This window comes from Ochotona curzoniae, unplaced genomic scaffold (assembly GCF_017591425.1).
Source record: "Ochotona curzoniae isolate NIBS_2020 unplaced genomic scaffold, NIBS_Ocur_1.0 contig_1274, whole genome shotgun sequence".
In the NCBI taxonomy this organism is placed as follows: domain Eukaryota; kingdom Metazoa; phylum Chordata; class Mammalia; order Lagomorpha; family Ochotonidae; genus Ochotona; species Ochotona curzoniae.
In genome coordinates, this window is record NW_024465023.1 from 6194592 (window position 1) to 6207925 (window position 13334).

The 13334-nt window shown below is 53.1% G+C and overlaps 3 protein-coding genes and 1 long non-coding RNA gene across 7 annotated transcripts in view; 3 read left to right on the forward strand and 1 right to left on the reverse strand.

The window, feature by feature from the left end:
• The first annotated feature begins 1437 nt into the window (after positions 1–1437).
• Positions 1438–4994, forward strand: HSD17B10 (hydroxysteroid 17-beta dehydrogenase 10). 2 transcript variants are annotated; one of them, XM_040998280.1, is made up of 6 exons: positions 1438–1498; positions 1865–2029; positions 3926–4090; positions 4192–4320; positions 4402–4510; positions 4703–4994. In XM_040998280.1, exons 1-6 carry the CDS (start codon positions 1472–1474, stop codon positions 4891–4893), a joined length of 786 nt encoding a protein of 261 aa, XP_040854214.1. In that variant the 5' UTR covers positions 1438–1471; the 3' UTR covers positions 4894–4994. The 2 variants fall into 2 exon arrangements, with proteins under 2 accessions (XP_040854214.1, XP_040854225.1); XM_040998291.1 differs by having other exon boundaries at positions 4402–4483.
• Positions 2047–2675, forward strand: LOC121168323. The gene is made up of 2 exons (XR_005885716.1): positions 2047–2263; positions 2635–2675. It is a non-coding gene; the product is annotated as an uncharacterized LOC121168323 (long non-coding RNA).
• A 90-nt stretch (positions 4995–5084) lies between the features above and the next one.
• RIBC1 (RIB43A domain with coiled-coils 1) lies at positions 5085–9654 on the reverse strand. 2 transcript variants are annotated; one of them, XM_040998258.1, is made up of 6 exons: positions 9538–9654; positions 8291–8372; positions 7758–8087; positions 6357–6475; positions 5571–5965; positions 5085–5436 (listed from the first exon to the last, which is right to left on the reverse strand). In XM_040998258.1, exons 1-6 carry the CDS (start codon positions 9652–9654, stop codon positions 5355–5357), a joined length of 1125 nt encoding a protein of 374 aa, XP_040854192.1. In that variant the 3' UTR covers positions 5085–5354. The 2 variants fall into 2 exon arrangements, with proteins under 2 accessions (XP_040854192.1, XP_040854201.1); XM_040998267.1 differs by lacking the exon at positions 7758–8087 and having other exon boundaries at positions 5376–5965.
• A 3072-nt stretch (positions 9655–12726) lies between these two features.
• Positions 12727–13334, forward strand: part of SMC1A (structural maintenance of chromosomes 1A) — a 48172-nt gene continuing 47564 nt past the window's right edge. For both annotated transcript variants that reach the window (XM_040998321.1, XM_040998312.1), the window contains exon 1: positions 12727–12951. In XM_040998321.1, the coding sequence (XP_040854255.1) occupies positions 12843–12951 (109 nt within the window). In that variant the 5' untranslated portion in view covers positions 12727–12842. The remainder of the gene's footprint in view (positions 12952–13334) is intronic.

Sequence of the window (13334 nt, forward strand, 5' to 3'; positions counted from 1 at the left end):
CTCCCAAGATTAATAAGTTCAGTACATTCATTTGAAGTGCCTAGCTCATGCCAGGAAGTGTTCTTGATATTGGATAGTAACAAAGTAAACCTGGGGCCAAAGCCTGAGGCTTACCTTTCAGCAGGCTGATCAGTACACGGGCAAAGTCAATGTAAGCCAACGGACAGGCTCATAAGCCTTGAGGCGAAAGCCATAACCTGAAAACCATGTATCACTAGGTGACAAAATCTGATCCAAGTAGTTTATTTATTTATCTTCTTGGAAAGGCAGATATACAGAGGAGAGACGGGAAGATCTTCTGTCCGATGGTTCAGTCTCCCAGTGACCGCAATGACCCAGAGCTGACCAATCCAAAGCCATGGGGCCAGGAGCCTCTTCTGGGTCTCCCATGCAGGTACAGCATCCCAAGGGCCGTCCTTTGCCAGGCCACAGGCAGGGAGCTGGATGAAAGTGGGGCCACTGGGTTTAGAACCGGCGCCCACATGGGATCCTGGCGCATTCAAGGCGAGGACTTGAACCGCTACGCCATCACGCCGGGCCCCCAAACAGTTTTTATTCTTACTTGCTGTGGTTGCTGTGAACTTTGCTACCTTACAGCTAAGCAGCACTAATGTTTAATCATGACATCCAGACTTCCCTCACTAGTTATGCAATGGATATTATCCACTGTGTAAAGTTATGTAATGTAGCCTATGTCCTCCTTTCTAAACTTGAGAAAATCCTGATTTTTAAAAACATATCCAATCTCAAAATTAAAAAAAAAAAGGAGGGGGGAGGATTATGGACCTGTAACTGCTATAAAGCGAATTCAAATATGGAATGGTAGAGGAAGAGGCAGCTACAGCACAAGTGGTCAAGAAGGACTTGTGTGGGGAGGCGACAGTTTTTTTTTTTTTTTTTTTAAAGCAGATTTTACAGAGAGGAAAGGACAGATAAAGAAGGACTTCCATCCACTGGTTCAGTCCCCAAGTGGACGCAACAATTAGAGCTGACTTGAAGCCAGGAGCTTCTTCTTGGTCTCCCACATAGGTGCAGGGTCCCAAGGCTTTGGGCCGTGCTCTACTGCTTTCCCAGGCCACAAGCAGAGAGCTGAATGGGAAGTGGGACTGCCAGGATTAGAACCAGTGCCCATATGGGATCCCAGTGCATGCAAGGTGAGGACTTTAGCCACTAGGCTATCGCACCGGGCCCGGGACTGATATTCAATGTCCACCTGGTCATCTACCTTCCCCCTCCCCGAAGCGCTGCCTGACTGAAGGGCAGGTGGCGTGATGGGTTTGGACTGCTGCTATTGGAGACTTTCCAGGATCTGGAAAAACTTTCTGAGAACGTTCCCTGGCCTAGGGCCGGGAGCAGCAGACTACGCCCCTACGTCCTGCGCGGCAGAACATCCAGGCGCAGGCCCCGCCCCGCGGCTCGACCTCGGTCAATCAGCGAGCGCTTGCCGCCCGGAGTGTAGAAGCTGGGAAACATGGCTGCGGCGTGTCGCAGCGTGAAGGTACGTAGCGCCTTTCTTTGCCGCCTGTCCCGCTACACGGGCCGGGATGGCGCGGACGCAGAACCTGAGGGACGACATCGGTGTCCCAAGAGACGGTCGTCGTTTTGCAGGTCTGGGGTTGCGGCATTTGGGCTCAGGCGGTGAAGTCAGTACCCACTCGGGGGTGCCCTCGTCCTCATTGAAGGGGTCGTTGGACTGACTGTCGGCATTGAGACCCGCCCCGCCACCCCAAGTTCCCCCAGTCAGAGGACGCGGCACTCCTGGGTCGTACCAAAGGGGCCACCCGGAGCCGCCCCTCCCCGTTTCTCCGCAGACGCTGCGAGAACAGATACGAGAGTGGTGTACAAACTGTCTCCGTCTTCCCAGGGTCTGGTAGCCGTTATAACTGGGGGAGCCTCTGGCCTGGGCTTGGCCACTGCGAAACGACTAGTGGCTCAGGGCGCCTCCGCTGTGCTTCTGGACCTGCCCAACTCCGATGGGGAGGCTCAAGCCAAGAATTTAGGAAAGAGCTGCACCTTTGCCCCAGCTGATGTAAGTGGAATTATCTCTCCTCTCCTACGATGTGGGCTGTTCTGTGGGAGAGTGCTGTGTCCATGGCCTTGGCCCATTTCACCCGAGCCTTCCAAACTTTGTGGGAGTACCTGTGATGTCAGGATTCACAACAGTGGGGGAGGGGACGTGGCTGAATGTCCCGGGGACAGTTGGAAACTGCATATGTGCGCTAGCTTAGAATTTTACTAAGTTGAAAACCTGTTATAAAACAAGGTGCGTGGGCCCGGCGCGGTGGCGCAAGTGGTTAAAGGTCCTCGCCTTGCACGCCCCGGGATCCCATATGGGCGCCGGTTCTAATCCCGGCAGCCCCGCTTCCCTTCCAGCTCCCTGCCTGTGGCCTGTGAAGGCAGTCGAGGACGGCCCAAAGCTTTGGGACCCTGCACCCGCGTGGGAGACCCGCAAGAGGCTCCTGGCTTCGGATCGGCATAGTATCGGCACGTTGCGCTCACTTGGGGAGTGAATAATCGGATGGAAGATCTTCCTCTCTGTCTCTCCTCTCTGTATATCCGCCTTTCCAATGAAAAAATAATAAAAATAAATCTTTAAAAAAAAAAAAAATAAAAATAAAAAAAAAAAAAAACAAGGTGCGGAAAGTAGAGCTTGATGGATCCTTTTGGAGGGTAAGGATCTGAAAAAAACCTAGTTTTTCTTGTAATTTTTTTTTGAGATTGTTTAACCTCAAGCTGCACAGAATAGAGCTTCATGGATCATTTTGATGGGTAGCGATATGAGAAAAAATAATTTTTCTTCTTGTAACTTTTTTTTGAGTTTGATTAACCTCAGAGAGAGAGAGTTGATTAACCTCAAAAAGAGAGAGATATTCCAACCTCTGTTTGATTACCTAGGTAGACTCAACGGCCAGGCTAAAACCAGGAACTCTGTCTGGATCTCCCACATGCACGGCAGGAACCCAAGCTGTTGGATCATTGGACCATTAGCCACAAGCTATGTTTGAAGTGGAGCAGCTGGGACAAAACCAGCATGCACAAGGGGTACTGCTGTTGCTACCCTACACCACAGCGCTGGCCCCAGTGACTTCCAAAACAGACCCAAAGCAATTGGAAGTCTGCAGAGGCGTGCGGATTGCTTTCTTTTTCTTCTTCTTCTTCTTGTTTTTTTTTTTTTTATTTGAAAGATTTCACAGAGAGAGTAGAGAGATCTTCCATCCACTGGTTCACTCCCCAAGTGGCTACAATGCCAGAGCTGAGCTGATCCAAAGCCAGGAGTCAGGAGCTTCTTCTGGGTCTCCCACGTGGGTGTAGGAGCCTAAGGACTTGAGCCCTCCTCCATTGCTTTTCCAGGTCAGCCCCTGCCTGCATCAGTTCCTGCCATGTAAACTTCTTCACAAGGATACACTGAAAAGTTTGATAGTCATGCCCTGTGGAATATTTAAGGTCTTCTCCTTTGCCCGACTCTTCTCTCTCAGTTCTACCATAACCCTTTTCCCTTAACTCATACAGTTCTGTTTTCAGGGGCTGGTCCAATGGCTTAACTGGCTGATCCTCCTCTTGCAAGTACCAGGATCCCACATGGGCACCGGTTCTTGCCCAGCTGTTCCACTTCCCATCCAGCTCCCTGCTTGTGGCCTGGGATAGCAGTCAAGAACGGCCCAAAGCCTTGGGACCCTGCACCCGCAAGGGAGACCCAAAAGAAGCTCCTGGCTTCAAACTGGCTGAGCTCCAGCCATTGCATTCATTTGGGTAGTGAACCAGTGGATGGAAGATCTTTGTCTCTCCTCCTCTCTGTTCATTTGCCTTTCTAATGAAAACAATTCTGTTCTCACCCAGAGAGCAGACCTGTCCTCTGCCCCTCTAGTGTAGAGGTGAGACTCTGTGCTGGGAGATGCACACACTTTGCCCGTTTGTCCCTTTGAAGGTGACCTCTGAGAAGGACGTGCAAGCAGCTCTGACTCTAGCAAAAGACAAGTTTGGCCGAGTGGATGTGGCTGTCAACTGTGCAGGCATCGCAGTGGCCACAAAGACTTACAACTCGAAGAAGAACCTGCCTCATGCCTTGCAGGACTTCCAGCGGGTCCTCAACGTAAGGCCTTGCAGGCTTTCTTAGGGGCAGGAGTTCAGAGGCTCCCCTCCTGCCTTGGCTCCTACTGAGTGTGTTGGTGAATGACCCCTCCCATCCCGCAGGTGAATCTCATAGGCACCTTCAATGTGATCCGCCTGGTGGCAGGGGAGATGAGCCAGAATGAACCGGATGCGGGAGGCCAACGCGGAGTCATCATCAACACTGCCAGCGTTGCTGCCTTTGAGGGCCAGGTGTGTGGGCAGGGCCAAGGTTTGTGTCTCCACAGTGACTTGTGGAGGCCCTCCCGCCTATAATTTACATGTCTTCCCCAGGTTGGCCAAGCTGCATACTCGGCTTCCAAGGGTGGCATAGTGGGCATGACGCTGCCCATTGCCCGGGATCTGGCTCCCATAGGCATCCGGGTGATGACTATTGCTCCAGGTGTGCATTTTTTTCCTCTCCCTGCTCTGCCTGGGATTGGTTGGGATCTGAGGTCATTGAGTGGGGAAGTGGTATACCATCTAAGCGATGGTACTCTTCCATCTGTGGGCCCCAGGGAGGCGACAGGGGGAGGAGGGACTGGGGCCAGATGAAAGCCATGGGCGGGACCCTGACTCTGGCCATCTCCCCTAGGCCTGTTTGGCACCCCGCTGCTGACCACTCTCCCAGAGAAGGTGCGCACCTTCTTGGCCAGCCAGGTGCCCTTCCCCAGCCGACTGGGTGATCCTGATGAATATGCTCATCTGATCCAGAGCATCATTGAAAACCCGTTCCTCAACGGAGAGGTCATCCGGCTGGACGGGGCCATCCGCATGCAGCCTTGAAGGGAGCAGGCAGAGAAGACGCATTCCTCTGCCTCCCTTCCCTGTAACTGCCCACCAGTCACCCTCTGTGCCTAATAAAGTTTCTTTCTCACAGGGCAAAAGCGGTGTTGTGTGCCTGCAGGTGGACTGTTAGGGGCAAGTGTGATAGGGGCTCTAACAGGGTTGGCTGCCCCAGGGCCCTGGGGTAGGGATGGGCGTAGCTGTGGGGCTGGGCAAGGTGCTACATCACACTGTTTGTGTCCTGTTCCAACAACATGTGACCTTGAGGTTAATGAATAAATGTATTTTCTCAGGTAGAAAGTGAGGGTATTGGCTCAGATCTCTCCCGGGGGGGGGGGGGGGGGGGAATGGGTTAGGGGTGAGGGTTCAGAGACTTGTCGACTTCCCCTCCAGGCATCTGTTGAGCTTGATGAAGAGGAAGGTGGCGGGGGGGGGGGGGGGAAGAGATGCCCACTGTGAACTCAGCGGCTGCTGGTGTTGAACTGCAGGTAGTACTGGTCTGTAGGCTGGTTGGTGTAGATCATCGAGTTCAGATGCTTCTGCCTGTGAAAGAAGGTCAGAGCATTCGGCTGCTGGGCTGCCCCCTCCGCCCTGCCCCCTGCCCCCCCTCTGCAGGCTCCCTGGCCACGTATCTGTGCTACAGCCCTGCTGCCGCCACTGCCCAAGACCTGACTCACTGAGCTTTTTGCTCGGAGGCCAGGTACTGGTTGAGGGAGCCTAGCCCCCTGCGCAGTTCGGCACACAGTATCCTCTCCTGCTCTTCCAGCTCCTCTGTCGCCTTGGCGGCACACGCTGTCTGCTTCTGCCATTCGGCCTCCTGAGCTTTCTCAGCCTGGCGCTGGGCCTCTCTCTCTTGGCGTTGGGCCTCCTGGGTCTTGCGGATGGCTGCTCGCTGCTCTGGAGTCATGCCCTTCCAGCTGTGAGGCAGGACCCGGTGCAGGGCCTTGGTGTTCTGGGCCACCTTCGGGTTCTCGGTCAGCAGGTCACTGTTGACCTGGCTCCATATCTCCTTGCGGTTGGCCGCCTGTTCACGCTGCCGCTCGGTGCGCTGCCGCCTGGCCTTCTCAGCTGCCTGAGAGAGCGCTTGAGATGGTAACCATTTGCTGCCCTGCCTCAGGCAGACCATCCCGAATTGGGGAGGGTGGGAAACATAGCCTGCTCTCAGAGGAAAAGAGAGGGGTGGGGTGATTGGGAAACTGGAACCCCACCCACCCTCCCTCACGCTGAAAGGCTGAAGATGACAAGGCACCATCTTATTCTCTAGTCATCCTGCATCTGCAGTTGCAGAGCGGCAACTTGTGCCCCAATAGGGACATCAAGGTGAATGGCAGGTGCTGATTAAAGAGGGGGCGGGAGGGGGTGCATGAGGGGACAGATTTGCTCCAAGTCTCCTAGGACTTCGTTCAGGGGCTGAGGAGAACCTGGGCTGAGCCCGGGCCACCAACTGGCTCAGGCCAACATACCTGGGCCTTGTTGGCGTTGGCCATCGCACATTTCATGGCTATGCGGCAGGACTCCTCCAGCTTGGCGATCTGACTGGCCCGCAGCTCTGCGGCCATCCGCAGCTGGTCACTGAGCTGATCTATGGGAGAGATGTGACCAGGGCCCTGAGGCCTGCTGCATCCCTGCTTGGCTTACTTGACCATTTGTTTAGTTAGTCTTGCATCTGTGTGTGTATGTGTGTTTCTGGGAGGAGAGGAGCGTCCAAGCTGAGCGGCAGCAACAAGGCCTTTGTAAGTGCCTAAGTGAAAGATGCTGCCGCCTTATGGACTGCGGTCCCCATGCCAGCTTAAGCACTTCTGGCCTTAAAGAAATTTCTTTCACTCCTCTGAGCCTCAGGCCAAGGGTCATGTGTTGGATCCTGAAGACACCATGGAATTACATCTTGGCCTCCAAGGACTCCCTGTCTAGTAGGTGAGACAGATGAAATAAAATTGAGATCATAAGCTGGAAGAGACACTTGGAGAGAGGCATCAGAGCACTTCACAAAAGGAAGTTCGAAGATGTCTCTTTGGGTGCACAAACCATTGACATGCATGCAGTTGTTTTTTTCATATGGACATTTCCTACAGGCTTTTTGAAAACTCATACATAGGGTATTAGGTGGTAAGTGAGACAAAGACTTCCAGGAGGAGGTGCTCCTGGAAATAGATACAGGCAGAAGGAATAAAGGGCATTTGGGACTGGAGGCCCAGCGTGTGCAAAGGCAATGAGGACCTCCCACCCCCTACTCTAGCTACAGTGTTCTTGTTGTTCTGGGACCTGGTAGACACTGTACCATGCCATTGGGATGCAGGGGTGGATGTGAGAGAGATGCCTCATCTTCAGCAAGTTGGGAGAGAGGGCAGACTTTGGACAAGTCCTTTCCTAGTTAGCTACAACCATGGTCAGCAGCCGGCAGAACAGGATGCTCTCGAAGCAGAGAGTCAGTAGGCAAGACTTGATCCTCACCCTGGAAGGAGTTCCTCTAATGGGAAGAGTAGGATGCAGCCACAGACAGTCAGCTTTCTGTGCGGTCTGCATGATTATCCCCATTTTGAAAGACAAAGAAATTGAAACACAGAGACAAAGCATCATTGGCCACACCAGCCAGTGATGGCAGAGCTGTTGAGTTTTTGCACTATGGCTGCCTCCAGGTAATGAAGTTAGGTTCAACAGCTACACTGTCAGTTACTGGAGGAAGTCAGGGAGGTTGGGTCTACACAGGCTCACTTTTCAAGAGAGGGCCGCATGGGTAACTGGACCATCCTACTGGTCTTCTGGCCTCTGTTCCCACTCTAGGACAGCCGTGCCCTCTAACCACCCCACCCCGCATCACCCATGCCTCAACTTGGGCTCTGAGTCTGGAGGACAGCCTTGCTTACCTACACGCAGCTGTTCAGTCTTGGCTTGCTGTTGCTGTTGCACCTGAGTATTGAGGCTGGCTCTGAACTGCTCCTGCTGCATTCTCAGGCATGCAGCCTTGTGCAGCTCATCCCCAGAGAAATACTGCAGGCTGGAGGCATCACAGTAGGGATCACTGACACCGGGCTGTGGCCACAGTGGGTTTGAATTCCAAAGGTTGTATTCGTTCTTGTGGAGGCACTGCTTCTGGTCGCAGTGATTTTGCATTGTCTTAGCCTTCCGGTAGGCACGTTCTGCTGCTTCCTTCTCTAGCATCTGGGATGCCATGTCATTCTGCATGTAGCTGACACCTGAGAGTAGGAGGGCAGCGGCAGAGAGAAGGCAACACACAGCAGACAAAACCTACTGACTATGGCTTCTGATTCCCCAGGCCCACTGGGGAGTCCTCCCCCCAACCCTAAGAGGCAGAACTGCCCTACCTTAATCCCCTCAGGCTCTTGCTCTGCCACTCCCCGCAGCCCCCACAATCTGGCCTTTGGCCTTGGGCTTTTACCATAAACATGCTCCTTGTAGCGCTCTTCGGCTTCCCGAATCTTTCGCTCTTCCACCTGGTTGTTCAGAGCTTCAATATCCACCTGGTTCCAAAGAAGGTAGGTAAATCAGGGTAGGGCTTAGCATGGAGCCTTGAATGCTCTAGCAAACTGCTCTGAATTTACTACCTTTCAACCCCCTCCTGTAATGCCACAGGACCTGCTGCATGGAGCTCTGACCCCCGAGCATGGCATCTAAACCCGTCTGTGCTGTAGCCTCCTGTTTCCCCTCCTGTCCCAGCACACTAGCCCCCCAGGGCTGGCCTTGCAGCTCCTGTGCCTCTCAGGCCGCCTGCACCCTAGAGTAGAGCTCCCTCTACTTGACACAGTTGATTTCTCTCTTCCCCAGAACCCCAGGTTCACCACACTGACCTCCCAGGCAGAATCTATGCCATCTAGCTGAGAACCTGTGCTCCACAGGATGCTAAAGCTGGCCTTTCCTGCAAGCTGACAGCATTTTGGGGGGCAGTAACAAGGTCCTTACTCATCGTCTCCCCACTATTCAACATGGTACTCGGCACAGAGGAGCTCCCCCAGGAGCTGACTTGCCTCGACTCCCCTCAGCACTTCCGGTACAGAGGAGGATTCTAGAGCTCAGAAAGGACAGGTGACCCATCCAGAAGCACACATCTAATCAACAGCAGACCTGGCCTTGAACAGGGGGCATATGGCGTCTTTCGTGGAAGACCCCATGCTGCATCCTCCTCTATCCATTCACCCAGCCATCTTTTAGTTTCATGAATTATCAGGATTTTCTCTTTATGTTTTTGATCATGACTCATTTACAACAGTTCAAACACTACAACAGGAAATAATACAGTTTAGTGACAGTGAGTGTCCCTTGCCTGTGTGTACCTCAGCCTGGTTAACAGTTTATTACATAGCCTTGCAGAGGTGGCTTAGGCATATGCAATACTGAATATTCTTTAGGGCTCTTTTGGCTGCCTGCTGCCTAGCTCTTGAGACCCAGGCCATATGGTCTAGGACTGACTGGAGAAGTCAATTGCCATTCTTCTCCCATACCATCCAGTCCCTCTTCTCACGTCCTTCCTGGAGCTGTGTGTATGTGTGTGCCTTCTCCTCATCTCCTGTGGTTCCATCCCTAGGGCCTGTCTGAGTCAGGGAGAGGGCTATACCAGGGACTGTTATATTCTGCAGGTGTCAGACGAGCTGACCTCAGTGCTGAGAAATAGCGCTATTGCCCACTCACCCCTATGAGTCGGTTCCGCACATTGAAAAATCGGTTCTGTCGCTCCTTTTCTCTATTCCTTCTGGCCTCAATGGCTGCCATCTCCTTGGGATCGGCTGCCATATCTAATTTAAACATCTGGAGAAAGGGGGCAGAAGAAGGCCTGTCAGTGTGAGCTATCCTCCTAGAGTGTACTCCCCCCGTGCTTCCCCGTCACTGGTTCTTATTGATTTTCTTTTCTGGCATAGTTCCCATCTCTGCTTTCCATCTCGGTTGTCGTTGCTCTAATTCAGACCTCACATTGGTGTCAGCAGACCCTCTGGGGAAGGCCCTACTAGCCTTCCTCGCCCCACTGTCACCCTCTGCACTGCCATTCTATCATCTGAAACCTTACCAAGCAGTCTTCAAGCACATGGCTCCATGGAGCTTGCAAGGAGAGGCCCAGCCCCCCATGGCCAGTTCTAGAAGGTTCTTCATCATCTGATCCCTGCTCCCCTTTCCAGGCCTCAGATACATTTGAAAGCACTTCCCCCTTTTATTAGGCTCTGCTGACTTTTCCTCATTTCAGCAAGTGGGCCCACCGTTCATCCTTCAATTCTTCTCTCTCACTACTCCCTCCTTCAAAATACACCGGCCCCAAGTCCCCATTATCGTCTTCCTGAGTGACTGCAAGCATCTCCACCTTGCTTTCCCTACTGCCCCTGTTGTCTTCTGAAGCTCCCTCATTACACAGAAATCAGACGCACTTTCTTTTTCTACAATCAAGTCCCTCCGGCACTTTTGTTCCTATATTCTAGTTAAATGAAATATTCACATCTTTCCCCATGTTTTGGGAAGCCCACTTGTGGCATGTGAGTCAGCCAAAGCTGCAGCTAACACCAGCTCTGCAAGCAAAAATGTGAGTGTGTGTCTTCTACTGCACTTACAATACGATCCCGACTCTTTCTTGTGCACTACTGAGATCCAGTTCCTTCGACTCCTCCCACCCCTAGCTCCCTTGCCTAGGGTGCTCCAGGCACAACGGCCTCAGTCCAGGAACCCAACAGTCAGAAACCTCAGGGCTTTCCTGGTGTTTCTTTGTTTGCAACATTGTTTCTAAACTCTTCCCATAGCCATTCTGGTATGTTTGCATTTGAAACTATTTTTGTAGCTGTGAAGCCATTGGTAAGCACAGGAGAATGTATATAACCCCTATGAAAATTAGAAAGCAGGAAAATAGAGACCCATCAACGAACTCTCCAGAGGCAGAGAGAGAGAGAGAGAGAGAGAGTCTCATATACTGATTCCCTCCTCGCATGTCCAGAGCAGCTGAGGCCAGCTAAAGTTGGAAAGCTGAGAGTCAAAACTTCAACCTGGGTCTCCCATGTGGGTGGCAGGAATCCAATTACTTGAGGCACCATGGCTGCTTCCAAGAGTCTGCATTAGTAGGAAAGCAGGGTTGGAGAGAGAGAGAGACAGAGAGAGATAGAGAAGGAGAATATCTTCCACCTGCTGGTTCACTCCCCAAATGGCAGCAAGGGCCAGAGCTGGGCTGGTCCGAAGTCAGGAACCAGGAGCCTCATATGGGTCTCCCCATGTGGATGGATGCAGGGGCCCAAGCATCTGTACCATCCTTTGCCACCTTCCCACATGCATCATCCTTGAGCTGGATCAGGAGTGCAGTTGCCAGGACTCAGAAGGTTAGAAAGAAGGCCTCTCGGGGGTTATCTAACAGGTCCTTCAAATGGAGAGGGGAGGAATAGCTGCCATAGCCAGGGTTGGGCCGAGCTAAGGCTAGGAGGCTGGAACTCCACTGAGGTTTCCCATGTGGGTTCAGAAGCCTGAGAACTTGGGCCATCTTCTGCTGCTTTTCCAGGCCATTAGCAGGGAGTGGACAGAAGTGGAGCAGCCAGGACTGCAATTGCCGCCCATATGGGATGCCAGAATTGCAGGCAATAGCATAATTGGCTGCAACACAACATTGGCCTCCTGACTTTTTAAATGATAAGTCTGACTGCTGTGTTAAGAACAGACAGGAGGGAAGGGCGAAGCAAGGCTTTGAAGCAGCATAGCAGTCAGGAGGCTGTTGCAGAGTTGTCTGGGCAAGAGATGATGGTGATTCCCACCCAGCAGGCTCATAGCAGCTCAGGTAGTGATGAATGGTCAGAATGGGGATGCACTTGGAAAGCAGAGCTGACCGGACTGCGTGACAGATGTGATGTGCATCATGAGCGAGGGAGCAGCAGTTTGGAACATGGAGAGTTTGAAGGAACTGTTAGATAACTTACCCTGAGAGCACATAGGCAGCACAGTCAATTTGCTTATTGTGCAAAAATATTTGCTTGCTGCTCCACATGCAAAGATTGCACATCCCTATCTTATGGCCCGAAAGTCAGCCACGTGGTGTGCAGGCCCTGCTGTGAAATGTCACTATCAAACGATGAGGGCTGCTCCTTCAGCAGCCATATGGTAACATACAGCAGTGATGTAGCGGACTCCCAGTGCAAGAAGCAGGAGTGAGAATCTTACAAGTTCCTGAGATTTGGAGGGGGGTGGGGGGTGAATCTAAGGCTTCAGATCATTTTTAGAATTCGTTACAGGAATAATCATGACAACCATTAGTTTAAGGCTAAGAACAGCATTAATCCGGAGTCACAAAATACTTCTGTCAGTAAAGGAGTCTAGAGTTTGAAGCTCCTAGCCTGGATCTCAGCTGACCCAGGCTGCAGCCTTCTGCAGCTTGGGAGCACTTACAGCGTGGCTCATACCCCACGCCCCACATCACATCACCATCGATAAGGGATATGCTCAGTCTAGTATGGATCCTTCTGCCGGTCCCTCCTAGCTCACACTCAGCTCTGCAGGGTCCTGCCAATCCCCGATCCGGTTCCTGTCTGACACAGTAGGCTAAAGTCCCAGCCCAAGTTCCCACACCTTCCACCTGCTCCGGAGGGCATAACCTTGCTATGAGTTGTGACTTGGGTCAGCAAGTGTGTGCTCGGATCCCACCTGCCTCCGTCCCCAAAAGCTGCTCAGACTCCTCCAGGCAGCGTCTCTACTGCCAGCTCTGCCTTAGCAGTAGCTCGTTGCCGCCACGCCCGGCGATGAGAGGCGGGGCCTAAACGACTGGCGGTCGAATGGCATCCATGGCAACGGATCAACAAAACGCTCGGCGCGCGCGCCGGCAGTCCCCGCCCTCGGTTCCGCTCCGCGGCGGAAGTCGGAAGTCCCGTCGGGACTGTCCGGACTCTCGCGAAACTTTGTCTCGGCCCGGCCTGCACTGCGGTGTTTCCCGCGCGGGCAAGCTCGGGTCGCAAGAGAGTTGGGCCTTCCTTGCCGCCGCCGGGATGGGATTCCTGAAATTGATTGAGATCGAGAACTTTAAATCGTACAAAGGTCGACAAATTATCGGACCATTTCAGAGGTTCACCGCCATCATTGGACCCAATGGCTCCGGTGAGATAAAGCCAGCCGAGGCCCCGCGAACGGCCCGGCTCCCCTATTCCCCCCGTTCCGCTATCAGAGTAGTACAGCCCAACACCTGCAACCAGAAACTTTGCGAACCCTAACGGGTGCGCTTGGCACCCCTGGGGGGTGGATGGGCGGCTGGGACCCGTGCTACGACTTTGCTCTCACGGGAGGAGGGCTCGAACCTCCTGCCCGAGATCTTCGTGGGCCCCACTGGGCTCGCGGGGAAAGAACCCATCACTGAGAGGCTCCGCCCACTGCCCCCTCCCGCCCAAAGAGGCGCGTCCGGAACCAGCTGTCAGGTGCGGGACGCACCTTTCCTAGGATCAGTTGGCGCCTCCCAGCCTGGTTTAATGCCTCCGGAAAAACAG